We start from the raw sequence: 15,698 nt of genomic DNA, 5'->3' as shown, positions 1-15,698 counted from the left end.
CAACTCTGCGCTGGGCCTGCGCCTCTGTCAGCTCGTGCGAACTTTGTCGGGGCTGTTTATTGGTGTAATCCATGTCATGCAAGCGACGATTTGGATGCCCCAACCACTCTTGCTAACCCACGTGTACTGGATTGTGGTGTAGCATTGACAGCATCCTGCAGAGACTCGTTAATGTCCATCGGAGGTCACCCCGTGCGGGCCTTGTCCGCGAGGCATAGATCAACTGAAGCGAATTTTTTAAACTAACGGGAAGCTGTCCATCGATTCACCACCTCTTCGTTTTACACACGACAAATTTCCTCCGCTGCCGCTTTTGCTGTTAGTATTTTTTTTCCATAAAAAACGTAGCACTGCAAGAAGTGCAATTTGGTCCTCACTCATCGTGCCCACTTTAACTTCACGGGAACACTCGCTACACATGCAGTGCGTGCCTTCACTTGATCCCACGAACCTGTCCTCTATGCCTGCCAACAGCCTTTCACCGGTGGCGTCACCTACCCTCGCAAACTTCACCTCTTGGAGCTCAGTGTGCTGATGGTGCAGGACTTCTGGGACAGCCTGGTATTATCTCAGGAGAGACTGTCGCAAACTTTGGAAATATTCGACCTAGAATACTCTTTTGTTCCATCAGTTAACCAGTTAACGTTATTGGCTTGTAATTAACAAATCCCCGATTCGATTTCCAGCGTCGACTTATTTAAGTACCTAGTAAGTTTAGTGCTGATTACTGCATTTGTGATATACTTTTTTTTTTTACCATATTATCTATACTTTTTTAGTCATATTTTTTTGGGAGGGGTATGACAAACTCTGAGCGCAATCACTAGAAAGATAGAGTTTTATGGACAAGGTCAAAACTTTTCAGTCACCCCTCGTACTTGCCGTTCCACAAGTATTGTACCCGCGACCCTCCATTGCAAATCCATTTCTCAGACATAACCACCTAGCCAACTCGCAGGGTCCCACGCAGGTGGCCAGAGGTTACGAAGCAGCAAGCATCGAATAGAGTCGTTGGCATCCATTCCAAGAAAACCCTGCATACTTTCATTACCAGAACGGAGCGGTCTGGAGAGAACAGTAGCCAGAACATGACCTGTTACTGCCGATAGAGCCGTTTGTTCACACCTTTTTTGCCGTTGTTTGGAAGTCCACACATGCGTGTCGTGGCTTCGTTTTCCCAGCGTCTCCTGTATTTGATTTACGGCCGGTACGTTTGGATCCGAACAACCATAAATCCAGCATTAAGAAGTCATTAAAATGTGAAATACTTTCGTGGGCGCTACCTCCGCCTTGACCTTTGCTTACCATGCTGCAGTAGGGATAGGAGGGACGTCCAGTTGCGTGGAACTGTCCACATGCACGTGTTAAATGGACGTCTTGCACTGTTCCCGGCATCTTCTGCACTTGTTATGGCTTCATGTCATTGTGAGCCTTGTCCAATTGATAAGCGTATCTATGTTCGGTTGCTAATCGACCGTGCGTGCAACCAACTGCTCTCGGCAACTTCTTTTCCCCCCTATCTTCCACTATTTTTTATCCCTCGGCGACCATTTTGTTCACATATCATCCGATTCGGTTGAGTAAAATTGTTTACTTGCATTTTCCTTGTGGGTCATTGCCTGTACGTATTACATACATTGTACTTTGTACACTGTAATTTTCTCACCCTTTAAGACAAGTATAAACTGTTTCAATCTCCATCTTCATTTTTTCAGCCTCTTTGTGAAAAGATAATAAAAGAAACAAACCCTTCAGACAGAACGCTATATAAGGCCAGCACATAGCCTTCTTTCATTCGTCTCCAAAATTTCTAATTCATTATTGCCATTTCACTAAATATCCCCATGTATTATACAGTATATGAGTTTTATATATATATATATATATATATATATATATATATATAAGTTATATATTTTTCATTTCCTTTTATCAGTATACGAGGTGTGGCTAGAAAAAAAAACGGACTGTTGCTACAAAATCTTTTATTGGTTATATTGTACAATACGAACATTATCCCCTTCAAAGTATTCCCCTGAACTATCGATACACCGCTCCATACGAATCTTCCATTTATGGAAGCAGTGCTGGAAATCATTTTCTGAAACCATGTTCATGACCTCCGTCGCTTTTGTTTCCACATATTCTACGGTCGTAAATCTGGTTCCTTTCAGTGCTGATTTGACCTTTGGGAATAAAAAAAAAATCGCACGGAGTGATATCCGGCGAATAGGGTAGCTGTTCTAACACTGGAATCCCATGCTTGGCCAAAAAAAAGCCTTGACTGACAATGCCGTGTTTTCAGGAGCATTGTGCTGATGAAGAACACATGACTTGCTTTTTTACAAATCAGGTCGTCGTCTTCTTACTCGCTGGTTGTTTTGCAATAGCTCGAATACTCAAGCGACGATCCTCTCGAATCAATTCACCGACATTTGCAATGTTTGATTCAGTTTTCGACGTTCAAGGCTGTCCAGGACGCGAGTCGTTCGCAATCACTTCTCATCCGTCTTTAAACCTTTGAAACCACTCAAACACTTGCGTGCGTGATAAACACTCATATCCGTAAACTTCCTTCATCAAACCATAAGTTTCTGTGGCGGATTTTCCGAGTTTCATAAGAAACTTCAAATTGATAGGCTGTTCCACTTTCACACTTAACATTTTTTCCGACGGGGCACAGATGTACGGTTCACTTCGTCCACAAGCTACAGCGGAACTGAGCGCCGCGCACCCTGGGAAATCACACAGTCGATAGGTAGGATATCACGTTATACACTCATGCACCGCTTGACCTTAACGCTCTTGTCGTTTGTCGACAGCAACAACAATCCGGTTTTTTTCTAGACACACCTCGTATGTATTATATCAATTCTAAATATACCATTCAAATAAGCCAATAAGGTGCGAAAAGATTCATAAAATTTGTTACAAAAATTAAAACTTTTATTTCTGAACACGAATGAATGCATGTAATAAATATAAGAGAACAACAATAAAACAAAGTTATGAACAATTTATAAAATCGATACAGGCATTGATATTCAATATGTCTTTTGAATATTAAGAAAATATTTAAATCTGGTAAAACTGATTTTTTTTTAAATTTACTAAGAAATATTATACACTTCCTTTTTATGATGTTATTCTGTAAGACTCATGTAACATATATTTATTTTTGTTCTTCGTTTATAACTCCTGAAACAATGATAAACTACATATTGACATTTTCTGGAAGCAGGAGTTGAAAGTAGATTGTAATATTAAGTTACATAAAGTTTACTAAAATATCCGTAAAATTTTATATCCCTTCCTGTTTCTTTATTAGGGATGCACCACATGCAACAGGACGGATGGAAAATGCTGACTGCAGAGTTGCTACGGTAAGTGAAATATTTTGTTTATATATTTCCTGTTGTTGACCTGCATGAATTGTTCATGAATGTCAATGAAATTGTGCTGTGGCCTCGCTGCAAACTCGACGAATATTTGTTAGATTTCCGAGACTGGATGCACCGGGACTTGTTTCCACTTTGCACCATCGTTCGTCGACACTAGGAAAATTATTTCGGAATCTTCAGAGTCCTCTTGTTGAGGGACACCTCTTCCATTGACTATTTGGAGTCTTCGCGGAGGAGCCGGCGGTCTCATTTGAGGCCTCCTGTGACCCGCTTGAAAGGTGGACATGACCCTGGGCTTCGGATGTTCAGTGTTCCTTGGTAGTGCCCGTACCTGATCTTTCAACCATTGAAGGCTGCTGGACGTCGCGTTGTCCGTTGGTCTTCCGCGCCAGTCCTTTGAGGTTTGTCTCGGTGCAGCATCCTGCACGTTGCCGCTTTTGATCGGAACCGCGTACTTCGGCTCTTCTGTGGTGGCGTTGGCCTCTTGTTGCATGTAGTCGGTGGGAGCCCGATAGTCCGAGCTGTCCTTGGAATCATCTCCGGAAGTCTGAATGTCGTAGACGCTCGCGTTGCCTATCGTCGAAAGCCTACCCCAATTTTCTTGCGCCGGAACACGACGTGGAGGTTGTCTCGGTACCATGGCTCGAGCTACGGGATCCCTGTCGATGGTGCTTTCGACGGATGTCCTGGGCAAGCTTTGGTCGCTCAGGTTCGTCAACCGTGATATTTGGTCTTCGGGTGGTCCCGCGTACTCGTTCCAAGCGGCGCCTCGAGGAAGGCGATCCTGGTCTTCAGGGAAATTGCCGTTGTCGTTATCCGTCAAGGGCTGTCGACGGCTTCCCTTGGGTTTCCTCAAGAGGATGCAGACGCCGAAGAACACGAGGAGCAAAATGATCACTCCCACGGTGGCCGCCACGATGATGTACATAAGTTTTCTCTCATTGCAGGTGTCGGACGGTCCGGTGTTTGTGGTGTTGCCAACGTACAGGCTGGCTATGTTGGAGACATTGGATCTCATTCCTGCAGAGTCTACTGCTACTACCGTTATGAAGTATGTCGTTGGTGCATTTTGAAGCGGCAGAAAGACAGTCATTTTTTCTGGAGCGCCATAGACGGCGGGCGCTGTCAAGAGACCACCGACCAGGCAGTTCTTCACCGGTGGCCTCGTCGTGTCGCACTTCAGCTGGTACGAGCTGGCTGCAAAAGAGGAAGAAAATGTTGTTATTTCAGTTTCACGGAGTATATTGACAAATCCAAAATCCGGGCTTCTTCTCCGGCAAGTGTTGCTATGGAAAAATTCATCAAGTAGTACTAATGTTACCAAATTGGGGAACAACTTTGTCAATTTTTGAACTTGCTGCTTAACTTGAAATAACGAAAAGAGAGCAGTCACAGGGAGAAGGTACTGTCCAGTGAGGCTTCAGTCTTCAGAACCTTTCCATCTCTCAGTCGTAGCGTTACGATCAAGCTCACATGTTTTAACACAAAATTTGGTGTTTGTGGGTGGCATTCAACATTTTTTTATGGCGGTCCATTTCCACATTATGTTAAAGACTGAAACGGATAGATGAATTTCACGCGAGAAATGATAAATAACGTCTTCGGAAGCCGTATCCAACATATTAATCACGAACAGGGATAGGCCATGTGACGTATAAATTAAAATAAAAAAAGGTAAAAAAAAAAAAAGGTAAAGTGCTCCCCTGTGCATAGCACCACGCCATGAAGGCGTATAGGGGGTGTGGGGGTAACGCCCCACACTTTCTTGATCCGGTCGTGAGTGGGGGTGATGTGATCAGCATCACGCCCCTGACCGCCTTTACCCCCCAGGGTTTCCCCCAGGTACCCATGTTATTCGACGCTGGGTGGGCGCCGGGGCCGCTTCCAACCTTAGAAAAGTTCCCGGATTTGAACCGGCCGGGGATCGAACCCGGGAAAAATAAATTAAAATATTGGTTTAAAAGCAGAATGAATGAGTAGCGGCTTCTGCCTATTCGCACATTCGCACGTGCACACCCAAATAAATATGCAATGTAATTATTTTTTATTATAGTTATTCACTGAACACTATCTCCTTCAGAACATCCAAAGTTCCCACGCTCCATTGGCGACCATATCTGAGGCAGATTTTACGATAATTTTAGAATAATATTGAATATTGTAGATCGGCATTTCTATATTTACAGTGATTTTGTCAGGTTATCGAATGTTGAATTATCTATACCCAATAACATCGCTCTTTTCCTGATCGACGGAAAATTCACTGAGGCATTTCAAATTTGTATAAATTAATATTTTTAATATTTTTCATGAAATAAAACTCTCCCATAGCTTTATTTTCAGTAAAACGTGGACATAACTTGGGTGGGAGCTAGTATTTGAGAGGGGTGATAAAACATTTCTTCTGGATGCGAGGCTGAAGTGCACACCCATAAAGTCAGACCACCAGCCGCCGCTGGAATGAAGGTGTAATTTAGGTACATTTGGCAGGAAAAGTGTGCTAAAATAAGACGGCGAATTCTGGCGAAAATAACACCGAAAAACAAAAACACTTTCGGAGCAAAATAACGTCGATTAGTCGAGATCCCTACCTATACGTCATCACTCATCAGTTGGTACTCTATATTCTGTCCCTGAATTCTCTGTGGAGCTAACTGATGGGAGAAGTCTTTCCCCACACGTCGACTTTTTTCATAACGTCTTCTTCATGCCTGAAATCTCCGTTTGAAGTGATTGATTGCAGACGGAACCCCCGAAGCAAGTGCATTTAATTTATTTTGACTCAGACAGAGCGATGGCCCCCTCCCCCTTCCACCGGCCGAGGGGGGACGGCGTCGGAAATGAACAAACGCGTCTTTGTTCCCCATTCCGCTCCGAGCAAAAAGAAGAGGCGTGAAGTTCTTTAAAAGAGCTGCGGTCGTAATAAATTGAATCCACCCTTCTGATCTAACCACCTACGCCGGAGCGTGTGCCTGATTTTGATGCTGCGTCTTCTTCTTTTTAAGAATTTATTTGTGGGTTGAAATTTGAGTATTTCATTTTCTGTCTTGTGCAGATACAGACTTTATCTTGTAATCACCATAAATCACGCCGACGAGAATGAATAGATGAAATCGATGAAGGGATAAGCAGGAAGAAACACCCATATCTGAGCTGGGATTCGAACCCAAAACTTCTTCTCTGGCGACATCGTGAGTAAAGCAACCAATATAGTCAGCTGCCGAGGCAGCAAACCTGAATTTGTTCGACTGCCAATGGAAAATCAACTTGGAAATCAATTATTTTGGCTCAATTGTGGAAAATTCATGGAAATACCACGTGACCAGAAAATCAAGTAGTTCTGTACGTTGAAGTAGAGCTGTAATTTAATTTATATTGATTATACATATATCCCTTTTACAAAAAAAATCACATTTTAAGCAATCAAATATTACTTGTAATCAGATAAAGATTTGTGTTTTATTTTAGTGATATGATATTTGATTTCTGCCACTTTTGGCTAATCGCAACGATGAGGATGAGGAACGATATGATGAAATTGATCAAGGGACACTCACAGATTACACCCGTGCCCTTACTGGAGACCCCTGACGAGCTAACCAGAGGTCGGCAGTCATATGATTTCTATTTCTTCATCATGTGTAAGCCGACTGGTTGTACGCACTTATAAGTTGTAAAATATAAATACATCACTTGAATAGTAATAATTTTACAAAGGAATATTTTCACATTTCAGTATTCTAGGTAGTATCATAAAATGCAGCACCTTCGAACTAACAGTTCATCGTGCCGTTAGTATATCACAGTTTCCATATTCAATTAATCTCCTAACAATTTTCCACATGTTATTGTTAATAAAAAAAATGCCACACATTCCTCCACTTGTTATTGTTAATCAAAACAATTTTAATCTCCAAAATACAAAAGCATCTCCCACTTTTAACTGATTTTTTTTCCTAGTCTACCACCTCCTCCTCCCGACCAAGACAGGGAATCTGGCATCCGCCAGGGATTGCTGGAATCAAAGAGGAGGGGAGAGGGAGATCCAAGGAACCGCACATATACGAGATTATCCCAATATGTAAATCCAGGACAGGAGCAGGGAAAACTATCAAAACGATCTGAAACTCGAGAACTTGGCAGCCGTGCTTACGTGACCGTTCGTATGGATCGGCCATGCATTCACCCTCCCTTCAAGTCAACTGTCAGTCATCTGTTTGCACTGACGCATATTGAGAGGAAGAACACTCGTGCCGTTGACTAAAAAAGCCTCCCTCCGAGTCTTTGATAAGTGACCTTCTGTCAGCCTTGGGAGTTGGATTCCCATTAACATAAACCGAACACCACGGATAAAGTTCGGCGAGATTTCATTGAAACACTAATCCTTCAAGTTCAATACTCGAGGTCAATGTGCCACAAGGAGTCTTCCTTGGACGCCTTCCAGACCTTACTCGATACCGTGAAAGATTGTGGGTTCCTTCACAAAACATAATTCAATTTAACGATATGGACTATCAATTGTTGGATAAGATGAGATATTCTGGTTGACTAATGTATCTGTAATCTTTAGGTAGGAAAGGTAGGTAAAATTTCCTGTGCCATGAAGGAACATTTTGGGGATGCGAGGGTAGCGTCCTACACATAATCGTTCTCGGCCAATTTGGAGGTGATGTGATCAGCACCACGCTCAGGTCGCCTTTATCTCACATGTAGCCATTTATGAGGTTGGTTGAACCCTAGTGCTGTTAACCCTAGAGCTGTTTTATGTAGGAACAAAGCCGGAAAACTTTCCACCTTAGATCACCCACCCCGGGAATCGAATACGCGTTTCTTGTCAGGCGCCCTACCGACTCGACCACAGCGGCTCAAATGTTTGCGTAGAGTTCCCGTCAATTTTGGACCATTGTACTATAAGTGGTATGCATCGTTCTTTAGGTATTCACAAAAAATATCCCCGTGTTTTATTATAAAATATGTATTGCTTGATTGTTTTTTGTATTCTGGGCATGTTAGCACATAGGCTATTTGTGCTCGTCACACAATACGGTATTTAACGTCGGAACAGGAAGACGTTAAAACAAGGATCAGTAAGTATACGCGGTCTTTATTCAGCTGTATAAAGTTTGGAATACCAGATAAACTTCAATTAGAACGAAGTAGCGAATTTTCAGAACTAATGCGAAGTCAGTTCTCCTTTATGGATGCGAGACATGGAAAGTACCCCAGTAAATCATTAAAGATTTAAAGACATTCATAAATAGGTGCCTCAGAAAACTTCTTGGTACACTCTGATCAGATGTTATTTCCAGCGAAGTCCTTTGGAAACGCGCACAAGAACAGCCGATAATAGTACAGATCAAGAGAAGCACACATTTAAACAAGACCCATTGACAATAGAGAGACAAGCATTGAACTGAAACCCACGAGGACAACGCAGGAGAGGAAGAACAGGAATTAACAGGAGAGAGATAGTAGAAGAAACATGGGAAGCAGGAAAGACATGGAATGAAACAAGATGGCTGGAAATAAGAGGCCGTTGACGATGCTTTGTTGAGGCATTATACTCCGTGGCGGCGTAATAGGAAATAAGTAATTCAAGACACAATACGGAGGCAACATGGGCGTAGGCAGGAAAACATTTCTGGGGGGGGTCCATTCATAATTGTCCGCATGGGCGTCGCCAGAAATTTGAATAATAGAAATTACAACAATAATTATACAATATTAATTAAAATTTCATAATAATAAAACACATTTATTCCATAATATTAATATAATAATTATTATTATTATTATATCCATGAGGGGGCTTACTCAATCCAGCAGATGAGTGAATATCCAGCACATTTTTTTTTAACGTTTCATACAGTGTGTACTGAAATGCACAATTATTATACTTTGTTATTATATTTTAGATAACTTAAAAAAAAGCTTTAAAAGTTAGATGGAAATTTGGTCATAAAGTTTTTGTTGTTTGACCTTAAAACTATTTTTTTTTGGAATTTTGAAAAGTGAGGAACCAGTTATTCTTTTTAAAAACAGCCTGGTGCATGAATTGTAACTTCAATCGCGAACGTAATGCGCTAGGAAACTGGAGATCCTAGGTTTGAACTATCAAGGGTATTTTCGACTTTTTCGGACAGGCAATATAAAAGTTGAAAAGGGAATTTTGGGACAATCATAAGGGAATTTTCAGTCTATATTCCTTGTGACGCAGGAACAACACTGGAAAGAGGACAGCAGAAGTGAAAATGAAGGGGTCGCGGGTGGGCTACGATTCCGAGAATAAATCCTGTTTCACTTAAGTTTCAGAATTCCAAATGTATGAAAATTCTAGCTCGATCGTTTCAACATTGTCTCCTTGTATTTTTGTGATGTTTCGAAAAAAAAAATTGAAAATAAGTTACAGATTTTGGTTTCTGAACTTCCACTAATCCAAAATGTCAGAAGTTTCGGGGGGGGGGGGTTGAACCCTAGAAACCTCCCTCTAAATACGGCCATGGGAGGTAAGCCCATTAATTAAAACAAGATCGAGGACAGAACTGCAACAAGAAAGCAAGAGATATGTCTGTTGAAAATTTCCTCACTCAATTTATAAAACCATTACTGTCATGGACTCCTTTTCAACAACTAAAACTATACTTTCTCCAAGGTTAATTAGAGTTTCCATACACCGATGCTGCAAAAGGACACTCAGCAACTTAAGAACATACACACGATAACACGAACCCACATGGTATTATATTGGATATGAATCCATTCGCCAGAGGCTCGTTGGCCTGCAGCTACAGGTATACTACGTAGAAGTGAGGTTGACTTTTGGCGCCTTCTCAGGTAACCCCTTACACAGCCAACATGGTATTGCCCTGTGCGCTTAGCCGATCTCCGTGGCGGAGTTGTTATCACAGCGCGCTGCAATGCCAGTGGTCCGGGGTTCGAATCTCGGCCTGGGCATGGGAACTCTTAATTAATTAATCAAAGACAGTTTATTCTTCGTCCAACCATTCATTCATCAGTTTCATCACGTCATCCCTCCTCTTCATCTTCGCAAGTAGCCAAAAGTAGCAGAAGAGCGAAGTAAAATAAACCAAATTAAACAAACCCTGTCCGTGTACATACATGTACAAGTTACACGTACCTCTTCCTACAGTGTAATTATCCCCCGTAGCTGCCCAAGTCAAAGTAACAGGAATGGTGAAGTTGCAGTAAGCCATCTCTTCGCATTCGGTTGAATCGCCAATCTTTGCTTGCAAGTCCAATATTCTAGCAGGAGGCAGGACATCTTGACCGCTGGGTACACCTGACACATGAAATGATGGACCAATGACGTGGTAGATTCCATCTGCAGTTTAGAAACAAATCATAGATCATGCAATTGATACATAGTAGTTTTACGGGAAAAGGATTCCTTATCATAGGCTTATGCAGAAGTAAACTTTCTGGAGGGGATTCACCCACATTGATCCTATACATTACAGTATTATATACAATCACTATGCAATATATCTATATCTATACTATACTATAAATCTTCCTATTGGTATTTCTACACCTACTGCCGTAGGAGGGAGGGTGAGAATTATGCGCTAGAAAGTCAGAGACCCAAGGTTCGAATCTTGTCAAGGGGAGATTAAAGCACCATATCAAACAATACAGGGAATTTATAGGTCGGAAAGGGAATTTTGGGGCAATCAAGAAATTGCTGGTTCTCGTCCGATGTGGCAACGTCCACCATGCAGCGTTGTCTACTCTAAGCGTCAACATTTCCTCCAAATAGAGATAGGCCTTCTCCATCACTCATCTTCATCATCATCGCCACCATTCCAATAAATATTGATAGCATTTGTGTATCGCCAACGTTACAAAAAACTGTAAAGGAGAACAAAGTTTTTAGAAAACCTCCCAAGAAATCCAGTTGTGAAGAGATGCAGTGACAGCGATATGATAACAACGCATAATTTTTCCAGTATCTTAATTTCGCATAACCAAGTAGGCCTATAGGTAAACAGAGGTAAGCTACTCTATTGAGATGGAAATAATGTCTCTAGGATAATAGAAAAGTTTTTGATAGTGTAATGAGAGAAGACAGCTCAGCACGTGGAGCCATGCTACATGTACAGATACACGAGGGTACAGCACGCAAAGAAATTATACTTGATCAACTTCTGTGCTAATGCAAACTAAAGGAAAGAACAAGTGGTGATATCGTATACAAACTACTTCTTGAGTAACCAGCAGAATTAAAAACAAGCGACTCTCAGTGAAGTGAGGTGGGAGAAAATAAATAACTGTGTGCAGAACAATGGAATAATCTCTCGGGTGAACTCCAATCCCTACTTCTAATCCGCCATAAGCCCAATTTAAAGTAAAGTAGCATTTTGAGAAGGAGAGTGTGTTTGTTGCGTGTGTAGAGAAATTAAAACAGTACAAATTTAAAGATAACTGAAATTCCAGAAAATTGTTTGTAAATAAACTTCTACGCTGTCAAGTCAAATACTGGTAAGTTGAAATATAACTTCCACTCTACACTGTTCTGAACATGGATACACACAGCGGAGGATAATGGCACGATTTGCACCATCAAAAATTTGGGGTGGTTCCCCCTTAAAATTATATAAAATTCAACATTGCGATATGTGCGATGAGGCGGGAGAGGGGGGGATCAGAATATATTTCCTTAGTAATTCATTTACTTTAACTGGTTCCAAGTATATTTTGCTACTAGGTGAGCCATTTTTATCCACGATATGAACTAACTAATTCTCTAGCTTTCTCAAACCCGAAGGTTCATGGCTACAGCAACACAGGCCTTCCATCTGTCTATATCTTGAGCAAGATCTATATACTCTTTTCCATCCATACTGATATCCTTTAGGTCCATCTCAACGTTGTCCCTCCATCTTTGTCTTGGTCTTCCTACAGGTCTCTTACCATCAGGTTTCCCAACAAGAATCCTGTGAACTCCTCTTTCCTCTCCCATTCGTGCCACATGGCCTGCCCACCTAAGTCTTCTTGATTTAATCAGTCTAATAATATCTGGACATGAATACAAATTATGTAGTTCCAAATTATGTAACCTTCTCCACTCACCTGTCTCCTCATCCCTTTTAGGTCCAAATATTTTCTTAGGTTCTTTATTTTCAAATACTCTCAATTTATGTTCCTCTTTCAATGTAAGGGACCAAGTTTCACACCTATATACGGTAATACTACAGGCAAAATTACTGTTTTGTATATTTTAACTTTTAGTTTCTTAGATATTAAACGGGAAGACAAAAGTTTATGAAGAGAGAAGTAACATGCATTTCCTGAATTAAGCCTACTTTTTATTTCCTCTTTAATATAATTTTCACATGTTAATATTACTCCTAAGTATTTGAATTTGGAAACTAGTTCAAACGAGTTGTTATCAATAATTAGATTTTGATTATTACCTAACACTTGGTTTCGGCCTGTAAGCATATATTTAGTTTTCTCTTTGTTAACTTCCAAACCTATCTCTTTAGCAGTTTTGAAAAATATTTTAGCATTATTCTTAATTGTATTTATATCATCCCCTAATAAGTCTACATCATCTGCATATGCTAACAACTGAGTCATACCATTTAATTTTAGTCCTTCCTTAGTTTCTTTAACCTTCCTAACAGCATATTCTAAGGCAAATTTAAAGAGCAATGGAGATAATGCATCTCCTTGTTTTAACCCATCATGAATTGTAAATTTCTCAGACACATTAATACCCACATGAATTTTACTTTCTGTTTCACTGGTGCATACTTTTATCATACTAACAAGCTTCTTAGGTATTCCAAGCTCGACTAATATATTATATAATTTATATAATATAAATATATTTCCACGATATGAAGCAAAGGACAACTTTAAAGGGGGCACATTAAGTAAAGTGTTCATTAAAGCTAAAAAAAAAAGTGACTTTTGGTAATAGGATTGTAGCAGACACGCTAAATAATGTATGAGGATTATGACATGTTCTGGAAGGATGTCCCATTGATCTTGGTGGGGATGGGCACTCCTGGTCGCGAACTATAAATGTTTTAACTCTACAGACCCAACTTATGAGAGTGGAACATAACTTCAGCTATAAAAGAGCATGTGAATTTTTTTTCCAGATCGGCTGAAACCTTAGTGCTGGGAAATTGAAGTATGTATTATGTACTACTCGCACAGAAGCTCATTGCCGGGAAAATGCAACAATAAAATTACACACCGAGTAGCCAATGTTGGTAGGTGTAACAGTGCGAAGGCGATTAGCATGCGTGCTAGTCGGGAGTCATAGAAAGGATTTCACAACGTAGAGTAAACGCGGAGGAACAAAACAGAGCAGATCGTAAAATACAAAGCACGACGCACCGAATTCCAGGGATTTGACGCCGCCACGCACCCAAAGTTTTTGCACGTAATTGCAAGCTCATTGTCACACATTCTCGTGGAAGGATCGGCAGCGGAAACGCGCTTGTATGGAGAATATGAACACAACAGAATCTGCTTTGCACTAGAAAGAGACGGAGGAACTTCTCGTGCGTAAAAGTTTTGTTTAGATCTCTTTGGTGACTAAAGGTACCAGGAAGATACCTTCGTGCATTGACGGAAATACATACAAAGTGCGAGGTTGCAATTAAATTGGTGCCAGGCCGGAAAAGCAGCAGCAAAGGGTGATTTCCTCTCGAGATTTGTGGTTTTGCATAATCAAATTTAGGTGCACATCAGCGCTTGAAGTGGCAAATGTTAGCTTGGGGAATGTTTGGTCGACCCTTGGGGTTAGCTGGAGGGAATAGAATAGAATAGAATTTATTTTCTTTACAGCTGTGCATACCATACAAGGATGGAAAAAAAAATTAGTGCAATTTTTCTACACCCTTCCACCCCTCCGTCTACTTCCACATTCCCACTGCTACTGCTTGGGAGTTCACCAACACCGTCTTTCATTTCCATTACTTTCACTACACTTGCACTTAGCTGGAGGAATGCTCCTATGGTTTAATATGGTGACAACCAGACAGCTGGGGGGATGCTTTGTTAAAATTTTGCTAGCTGAGGGATACCAGTCCCCCGCATCCTCCTCATTTCATGCACTGATGCACATATCCAGTGCCGGATCTGCAAGCCGCAAAAACCTCGCAGTGCGGGGGGGGGGGGGGGAGGGTTCGTGCAGGTAAAAAATACACGTAGTTACTCAGGGGTACAGAAACGAATAGAATATACCTGTATACAGGTAAAGTTAAAGTTCCCTATGCATATGGCACCGTGCCATGAAGGCACATTTAGGGAATGGGTGGGGGTAGGGCCCCATATATTTTCGATGTCCATCTCGGAGGTGATGGGATCAGCACCACGCTGCGGCCCCCCCGATACCATTTGATTTGAGGCTGGGTGAGCTCTAAAGCCGCTTTATGCGGGGACAAAGCCGGAAAAATTCCGACTTTAGATCACCCACCCGAGATCAGAAATCAAGTCAGGGTAGAATTTCACGAGAAATGCCGGGGTAAAGGTTCCTTCAACCAATTTTTAATAAGGAAAAAGTTACGACTGCGTGATTGTAACAAATGTACCTATCATTTTCCAGGTGTGAGAAAACATTGTACTATATACCGTGTGTTCATTTCGGTCTTTAGCCGAGAGATCGGGAGAAGCGTGGCAGGCGGCGCTGACGGAGATGCCGACATTTGCGGCCTGTAATGCCCGCTTATTTTTATGGACATATGCAGACATTTATATAAATATTGCAAAACGAGCACTAACCTGTGTTATAAGAGTTATAACACCATTCAGCCTTGTTTCCATGATTATGAAAAAATAAATATGCTGACCAAGGCAGTAATTTATTTCATTAAAAACATAAACTAAACGTAACGTTTCAACCTTCTACCAAGGTCTTCTTCAGACTCTGTATCAAGTACAAGACTTGTACAAGACTTTTGTACTTGATACAGAGTCTGAAGAAGACCTTGGTAGAAGGTTGAAACGTTACGTTTAGTTTATGTTTTTAATAAAATAAATTACTGCCTTGGTCAGCATATTTATTTTTTATAAGAGTTGTTCAAAGTGATGCCCACCTACATAACTCATAACCAACCCTCTTCCTATTTAAAATTTTGAGTTGGGTGGGTGAAGGTAGAGGAGGGCCTTTGGTAAAATTTTGCGGGGGGCCCAAGGCTTGTAGATCCGGCACTGCACATATCCTATGTTTATAGAAACATATTTCTTTCAGCTCATACAAATCCTAAAACATTTCGTGCCTGGAAAAGCTCTCGGTAATTTTTGATCTCTATTCGACAC

At 41.2% G+C, this 15,698-nt stretch overlaps 1 protein-coding gene across 1 annotated transcript in view; it reads right to left on the bottom strand.

The window, feature by feature from the left end:
* Positions 1 to 2,963: 2,963 nt before the first annotated feature.
* Positions 2,964 to 15,698, bottom strand: part of LOC145989425 (uncharacterized) — a 32,937-nt gene continuing 20,202 nt past the window's right edge. Inside the window, exons 6-7 of the mRNA XM_083124768.1 lie at positions 10,540 to 10,743; positions 2,964 to 4,598 (exon numbers count right to left, since the gene is read on the bottom strand). Of these exons, the coding sequence (XP_082980894.1) occupies positions 3,493 to 4,598; positions 10,540 to 10,743 (1,310 nt within the window). The 3' untranslated portion in view covers positions 2,964 to 3,492. The remainder of the gene's footprint in view (positions 4,599 to 10,539; positions 10,744 to 15,698) is intronic.

Source organism: Lepisma saccharinum, chromosome 6 (genome assembly GCF_977018435.1).
Source record: "Lepisma saccharinum chromosome 6, izLepSacc3.1, whole genome shotgun sequence".
In the NCBI taxonomy this organism is placed as follows: domain Eukaryota; kingdom Metazoa; phylum Arthropoda; class Insecta; order Zygentoma; family Lepismatidae; genus Lepisma; species Lepisma saccharinum.
The sequence above is the reverse complement of the archived record's forward strand: the minus strand, read 5'-3'. Positions and strand labels throughout refer to the sequence as shown.